Source organism: Aristolochia californica, unplaced genomic scaffold, assembly GCF_029961685.1.
Source record: "Aristolochia californica isolate CCGP_79_NKW_82.1479 unplaced genomic scaffold, dmAriCali1.0.hap1 SCAF_12, whole genome shotgun sequence".
Lineage (NCBI taxonomy): Eukaryota > Viridiplantae > Streptophyta > Magnoliopsida > Piperales > Aristolochiaceae > Aristolochia > Aristolochia californica.
This window is the reverse complement of record NW_027181793.1, coordinates 30,666,681-30,674,591: the sequence shown is the minus strand read 5'-3', so window position 1 is coordinate 30,674,591 and position 7,911 is coordinate 30,666,681. Positions and strand designations below refer to the sequence as shown.

Sequence of the window (7,911 nt, the reverse complement as noted above, 5' to 3'; positions counted from 1 at the left end):
CTCCCCCAAGTCACTAGATGAAGGTTTTCTATGTAAAATGATAGACTTCATTAACGTCTATTTAAGTCTCTTTAAACCCTAGAAAAAAATAATTAACGAAAATAAGATAATGATCAAATTCTCTTTTATTCACTATTTTTTAGATCAAATTCTCTTTTATCAACTATTTTTAGACCAAATTCTCTTTTCTTTTCCAAGGGTATAGTATCAGAAAATGATGGGAGACATGGCTATTTAAAATTCCGGCAGAGGGTGGCGAACCACAACCCAGGCCAAGGCCATGAAACTCCTAATGGCAAAATCGTATGTTCCACAGGTGTTTAGCATAAGCAGACTAGGCAGCTTGATCATAACCATAAACCACCCATTCAGTACCAGCATAGGGCCGGAGCTAAGTTGGATAACAGTTTTGAAGAATAGAGAGTGCAAGACTCCCATAAATAATAAATGATATCAGCAACAAAATGAAACCTAAAAAAATGCATGACCCTTCTCATTTAAAGGAAGGATGAAACTAATGGCATCGGTCATACACATCAACAAACACCTCAAAATTGTACACAGTACTTGATTACAGATTGGCCTCTTACACCTATATGCCCAAAATTATTGCGAGAATTTTGCACCTGTGCACTATCTCCAGAATAAGTTGTTGCAGCAAGTTGCATACCAAGATGTTGAGCTAGCGTTCTTGGAATGATGCATTCATGAGGTTGAAAGCTGAATCCATGAACTGCACATATGAACCCATACAGCATATTTCAGTAATTGTATAAAAAATTAATCATAGATAAGTTTTAGTAACATAAAAAATTATGGAGATACAAATAACAAGGGCCATCGTCTGAATTATCAATAGTGGCAATCAACCACCACCATCTGTGGTATCCTTGTGCAAGTAGTGGTCAAGAGAAGGGAACCTCCATGAACATAAAGCTTCCATATGTAAACTTTTGTAGCCAGAGCATGTGTTAGAAAGAAGAACTCCGTCGGCAATTAATTGACGATATCTTGAATGGAGTAGGCACTGTTTTGGTGGAGCTTAGGTCCTCCAAAATGTGGTTGTCAGATTGCCGGCTCAGCCAATGGGACAAGACATTTAACAAGTGAATGCAACATTCCTCTTGGGCAAGTCTAAAAAGAACATAGCTTTACAATGAAGTTTTCTTTTTTGGAAATGGAGCTTCACAATAAAGTGAAGAGCATCATAGATCCCCATCTACTGTATCAATCAGTTCAATCGTGTGTTTTTTATTCATTTCTTTATTTTAATAGTCAATTTTCCACTTAAATGCATCGAAAATACAAGTTTTTTCTATGTCACAATCATTGCCTTTTACATTCCTCAAAAGTAAAGTAAACCAACACTAAACACAATCAGGTATGTCAAAAAGCATTGGTCTTGCTTCAAAATGTGCGGAAGTATGAGCTCATATGCCAGCTGCATCCTAGAATACTGTCTACTGTTACCATTCAATAACCTGATTCTTACAACAGGAGGACAGTAGCCCCTGATATAATAATTGGATGCTTCCTACTGTCATTGCAAAACATTAACAGTTACACAAGGTTCAGCTTCTGGTGGATACAAACTAGTTGTGGAAGCAAACCACTTAGATTGTTTGTCATGATCAGATATTGAGCCTTCAAAGCATCAATGGCAACTAATGCTACAATTAGCTGCTTATGATGCTTGGTTTAATGATATCTGGTCTCTCACTTTTTATCTTGCAATGTTCCAAAAATAAGAGAAGTTTCAGCTGCTTCACTAAGGAAGTTGTCAAAGTAGTTGTTTCCTCTAGCTCTTAGAGAAAGGAGGAGAAAAAATCCCCAGTAGAAGTATATCTAATTAAATCCTTTGGAATATCAGGTAACTCTTGTGAGATAAGTTCCAGGGAAATAAATTCCATTTAAAGGGCAATTTTTTTTGCTTTAAGGATCAGCTTGCATCCATCAGAAAACAAATAGATCAAAAGTGAACAAGATATATGTGGATTTTAACATGCCAAGTTCTCTATGCAAATTAGAGCTTTGATGGGTCAGACTCCAGGGTAAAAGAGCTTACAAGCACTTGAAGTTGCAAAATGGACCATGTGATACATCATAGAAAGTAGTATAATAAATTGCAAGAAGAGACCCAGCTTTATTCATGAGTAATGAAAGATAAGAACTAAGAAATCATTACCTTTCCCATTGTCCGTAGCTCTCGCTGAACAGGTTCCAAAAATTTCATGTCGACTTCAATGGGCCATACCTGCGGGTGAAAGAATTCGTAAAATTATCAGAAAGCTCACTTGGTCTAAAACTGAACTTTAGCCATTTTTAGAGTGACCTGGTTTGGAATCCTCTCTTATTATAAGATCCTAGCTTTGATTGATGTTTCTTCCTCATCAATCAATCAGATAGGGAGAATCAGACAGCAATTGAGCCATATCAAGGTCTTTCATAAAACCGTGCCATTCACAAAACTGGAAGAACTATTCATAAAAGAGCCATATCAAGGTTTAATGCTTCTCACCATGTGTTTTGAAGCATTCAGACTAACCTAAAACTTTCTAAATTAGGCTCCTGGATTATCACTTACTAAAAAGAATTGACAGTATCATAACTTATGAACTTCATAATTCTAATATTAAAGTAAGCATGCAAAATACAAGGTTCCTCATTTCCAGGTATGCTTGACTGTAGCCAATTCTCCAAAGTATCAAGTCTTCTGCCAAATCTGTTTTGTCCATATCCCAAAAAAAATTGGGGAAGGCTCTAATTCTAGTGAACAGCAATCGCACAAAAGTATTAACTCGTAAAAAATCAGGGACAGAATATAAAAGCGGTAGGGAGTACAGAGGAGATTAGTGGCAGGGAAGGGGAAGGCGGAACGTAAGTAACCTTTAATCCGAGTAGTCGGACAGGCGTAACTAGTCCCGGCACAATGCAGTCGCTGCCGGCGCCTTCCAGCTTAGCTTCTGTTGCAAAGCCTTGCCCAATCGGATCCGCATGCTGCAAGCATTCGAACAGTTTAGAGAGAAAAAACACCAAACGAGGAAGAAGAAGAAGAATTGAATAAAACTCAATAAACCCAGTGACAGAGAGACCTTCATGATGGCAAGAGCGTATCGAGAACCAGGGTCCTGGGGAAGTTTAAGGACAGGAGATTGGTGAATTTTGGGGATTCCGGTCGTGGATGCCCTCCAAGGAACATCCTGAGGAAGGGCTTTCATCCCACTCGACATATGTGTCAGTTCACTACAATCCACTCTTCTCAGATAAGCCCCCAAAAACAAGAGCCGGCCTTTAACACAGAAGCAGGTCCGATTTTCCTCCTCTACTAGCTGTCTTCTTCTTCGGCTTCTCTATCACTCATCCAAAAAAGCAAAACGAAAATAGAAGAAAAACTGGAGACCTGGTATTTGAGAGGCTTGAAAGAAACAAGCTATCGCGGCGGGGAGGACGCTGGCTGAAGAAGCTGGAAGTTTCCAGATTAGGTGGGCCGATTATTGTTCAGAGGGACCCACCAAGAAGCATCTATGAGGGACCCACCTAGAAGCATCTATGTGTTAAGTGGGGTTGTATGCTTGATGAAGAGTGAGTATAAACAACTGTTTTCGTGTTAGTGTGAAGAATGAAAATTTTAGAGGAAAGTGGAGAATGAATTTATTAATAAAATATTTTAATAAATTTAGTTTTATTTTTTTAATTAACAAAATAAGATAATTTTTAAAAAAAATTAAATGAAAATATTAAACTAATTAAATATAAAAATAATATACCTAAATAAAGAGCTGCTTTGTTGTCCATGGTAGCTACAAGCTATAGTGTTAAGTCGATACAAAAGCAATGTAAGCTGCCCCACGCTCTTGCGACATTGTTTTCTCCCATGCTGAGACGAAGTCATTTGTCGAGGTGCACAATGAGATGTTAAATGTAACTTGTAAGTCGGTTTTTATAACTGACTCATTCACTGAGTGGTTTCCTTGGGTGGATGGTGATCGTCGGTTGTAACTGATAACAGTTACAACCTCTCCTCTCTTTGTTGGAAAGGAGGAGTTTAAGTTTGGATCTAGTCTAGTAGAGGGATATCTGGACGTTGTCATTGACGAGTATCTGAAATAAACGAGACGTTTCGATCATCACCGAAAATTGATCGCCATGAGAGGAGGTATGTTTTCTATTTCAGTTCATGAATTTCATCATGTTTAGAAGTTCATTATGAAGTCTTACCTAACTATATTGACATTTTTTTATCTTTCTTTAAATTGTACGCGATCTAACTTCATTTTATGTTACATGGTAAAGGTAAACAAAGTCGGTATCTTCAAGAATTACGCTAGAGAGATCGATAGATGGACATCTCAATAGAATTAGAGTTGCTTACGTTAGTATTTTTTATTCTTAAAATTAGACAAATTGTTAATACTATGTATACAACTTGAACAACAAGAGAAGGAAAACTTACATAGCCTAGGAGGCTCACATTGTAGGAGTAGAGCCTGACTAATGTACCATATTCAATTGGGTGATGAATGTTCAAATTCACTATGAGAAGGGGATGGGTGGTCTTGGTGCAACTCTAGTCGGAGTTTAGATGTCACTAGTGCAGCCCCCATAATTGATTTGGAGAAGATGAATTATGAGTTTGCATGAACAAATGGACGAAGAAGCTATAACTGAGTTGGAGAGAGAATTTAAGGTTTCCCTGCAGTTTCTGCTGCAGTTATACGCTAGAGCTGATTATCAGGGATGATAAGGGGAAGAGGGAAATATAACTGCAACAGGCTACGACTATTGGAGTTAAGCAGCAACAAACTGCTATTTTGAAGGAGGTGGTTTCAGACTTTTATAATACTTACTAACAACTTCCCACGAGGACAAGGGCTTTATCCTTTATCGATTAGCTCGAACTTAAGTAGGATATGGGCGAAAATGAAGTACTGGAGATTTGTCATTCTAAGCAGTTCCACCGCCGTAGGCTCTCAGATAGCCGATTTCATCTATGATTCGTTTTCTAGTCGAGTCAACTACTTGGAGACTTGCAGTCCTCTTTATTTCCCCTTATTTTCAGAAAGAGATTTATCTATATAAACCAGAAGCCGGGAATGGAATTCCTCAAGTGTGACGTAAACATGGCTCTCTGGGTCTTCTTCCTCTCGTTGCTGCTGCATGGAGTTCTGCTCTGCAATGCCGGAACCACCAGCATTTTTTTGAGGAAAACGGAGAAGACGGTTGATATGCCTTTCGATAGCGATGTATTCCAAGCTCCTGCCGGCTATAATGCACCTCAACAGGTGATTTTTTTTCTTCTATAAGATTATACAGATTCACTAGCGAAGCTTTGAAGAGGTTAATTCTTTGAAACAGATCTAATGCGGAGGGTCTTTTACGACTTCCCCCCCTTTTTTTTACCGTCTTTTAATCTGTAGGTGCATATAACTCAAGGAGATCACGAAGGGAGAGCAGTGCTAGTTTCTTGGGTCACCATTGATGAAAGTGGTTCGAATGCAGTGCTTTATGGGACGGCTGCGAACAAGCGCCAGTTCCGTGCTGAAGGGACTGTTACTTCTTACAAATACAGCAATTACACTTCTGGATACATTCATCACTGTACCATCAAGGGGTTGGAATATGACACTGAATACTTCTATGAAGTTGGCATCAAGAACAGCACACGGCAGTTTTTTTTCAGCACTCCTCCAGCAGTTGGCCCAGACGTTCCATACACTTTCGGTCTAATAGGTATCCTGCTAATCTCACTCTAACAAATCTCATGATCATGTCTACTGATTCTCTTTTCCGAAAACTCCATTTTTAACCATTGTTAATTTGTGCAGGGGATCTTGGGCAGACTTTCGATTCCAACATGACACTCTCGCATTACGAATCAAACCCAATAAAAGGACAGGCAGTTCTGTTTATCGGTGACCTCTCTTACGCTGATCATTACCCGTTTCATGACAACGCGAGGTGGGATTCATGGGGGAGATTTGTCGAAAGAGTTGCTGCATATCAGCCTTGGATATGGACTCCTGGAAATCATGAGATCGATTTTGCTCCTGAGATTGTGTGTTCTTCATCCTGTACAGTTTTTGGTTCCCGTTTTCTTCATCGAGTAATGTCTTCTGATCAGCGGTTCTTTGTGTTTCAGGGCGAGAATGTGCCTTTCAAGCCGTATAGACACCGCTATCCAGTCCCATTTAAAGCATCCGGGAGCACGTCTCCATTGTGGTACTCCATCAAGCGTGGACCGGCTTACATCATTTCCCTCTGTTCATATTGTGCTTATGGTAGGCATAATCGTCTGGTGGTTTTCTGCTAAATCAATTTACTCTGCCAATTCCTAAAGAAAGTAAAACTGGGTGTGCTTCCAATTTGCAGGCAAATACACCCCTCAGCACTTATGGCTTGAACGGGAGCTCCCCAAAGTGAACCGGAGTGAGACGCCATGGCTTATCGTACTTGTTCACTCTCCCTGGTACAACAGCTACGACTACCACTACATGGAGGGAGAAACGATGAGAGTGATGTTTGAGCCATGGTTTGTCAAATACAAGGTTGATCTTGTGTTTGCAGGCCATGTTCACGCTTACGAACGATCTGTAAGTTTATTCAATTCAATCCTTTTCTGCTTACTGTTTTCTACTTCACAGCAATTATTCTCGGTTCTAATGCAAAAGGGTTTTCCAACCCGCAGGAGCGTGTATCGAACATCGCATACAAGATTGACAACGGGCAGTGTCGTCCTGTTAGGGACGAATCTGCTCCAGTATACATCACCATTGGCGACGGAGGGAACATCGAAGGCTACGTGACCAAGTACGGCATTTCTGGAAATGGGTTTTCTTAAAATTAGTTTTGATCAGTGGTAAGTGTACTGAAAGAGTTTTTTCTCTGATTCAGGTTTATAGAGCCACAACCAGCCTACTCTGCTTACAGAGAAGCCAGCTTCGGTCACGCAATTCTGGATATCAAGAACAGAACGCATGCATATTACGCATGGCATCGGAACCAAGATGGGGTTGCTGCCATTGCAGATTCCCTCTGGTTTTTCAACAGATACTGGTACCCTGATAACTAAAAGGGTGGTGCTTCCTTGTTTTTGTTTGAGTTTTTCTTTCTGTTGTTTTTAGTGGCATTAGAAATAGGGGGAAATCTTTAGTGTTTCTCTGTAGATTTTTCACAATCTATAACACAGAACAAGGTACAAGTTCACTCTTGTTAATATTATGATTCCCTTTCTCTAGTTCTATTTGTTTCCTGTTCGTGCATATCCCGAGACTCTCCCTTCTCCGGCTTCACTTTTTTTTCGTTATCACATAGAGGGAGGCGGCACAGGATGGGGGAGCTACTCTCTTCTCCTCCTGCCGAAGGCCGAGGCGAGGAGGAAAATAGTCTTTCCTTACCCTTATTTGAAGGCCATCTGTCTTGGAGTTAAAGACCCATCGGCTCCATCTACGTCGCATCGGCGTCAACACGGATCGATGAAAGGGAGAGTTGCGCTATGCTCTGTCGGGCTCTTTCGTGCACTGCCACCGCCGCAGTGAAGATGGTGGACTCGTCGGAGTTCTCTGATCTTAATTCCCTTTCTTGATAGAGTTGAGGCCCTGGTTGATGCAGACAACAAGGCATCCCAGAGGCGTTGGAGAAGGCGGGCTTCATTGGGGAAGGAAGGTCCGTTGAGGAAGTGTTTATTCGTCAAAGGGGAGAACAAAGATCTTCACCCTTTTTTTTATTTTTCTAGAAATCTGCCTTTGATCACACACGGGCAATAAAAATTCAAAAAACCAGAGCTGCATTGCTCTGCACCTGTTGAAATCAATCAATCATAACCGACACTGAGAAATGAGAATAGATGACAATGCGGGCTTACAAAATTGAGCATAACCATCGGAAAGATGATAATAATTCAAGCATGAATTC

At 40.3% G+C, this 7,911-nt stretch overlaps 2 protein-coding genes across 2 annotated transcripts; one reads left to right on the top strand and one right to left on the bottom strand.

The window, feature by feature from the left end:
* Nucleotides 1-467: 467 nt before the first annotated feature.
* Nucleotides 468-3,412, bottom strand: LOC137946424 (uncharacterized). Its single transcript, XM_068792705.1, has 4 exons — nt 3,093-3,412; nt 2,887-2,997; nt 2,186-2,254; nt 468-733 (listed from the first exon to the last, which is right to left on the bottom strand). The coding sequence occupies exons 1-4, from the start codon at nt 3,228-3,230 to the stop codon at nt 683-685; spliced, it is 369 nt and encodes a 122-aa protein (XP_068648806.1). The 5' UTR covers nt 3,231-3,412; the 3' UTR covers nt 468-682.
* A 1,708-nt stretch (nt 3,413-5,120) lies between these two features.
* Nucleotides 5,121-7,069, top strand: LOC137945722 (purple acid phosphatase 2-like). Its single transcript, XM_068791711.1, has 7 exons — nt 5,121-5,282; nt 5,418-5,730; nt 5,826-6,055; nt 6,140-6,278; nt 6,370-6,590; nt 6,686-6,807; nt 6,892-7,069. The coding sequence occupies exons 1-7, from the start codon at nt 5,121-5,123 to the stop codon at nt 7,067-7,069; spliced, it is 1,365 nt and encodes a 454-aa protein (XP_068647812.1).
* Nucleotides 7,070-7,911: the final 842 nt, after the last annotated feature.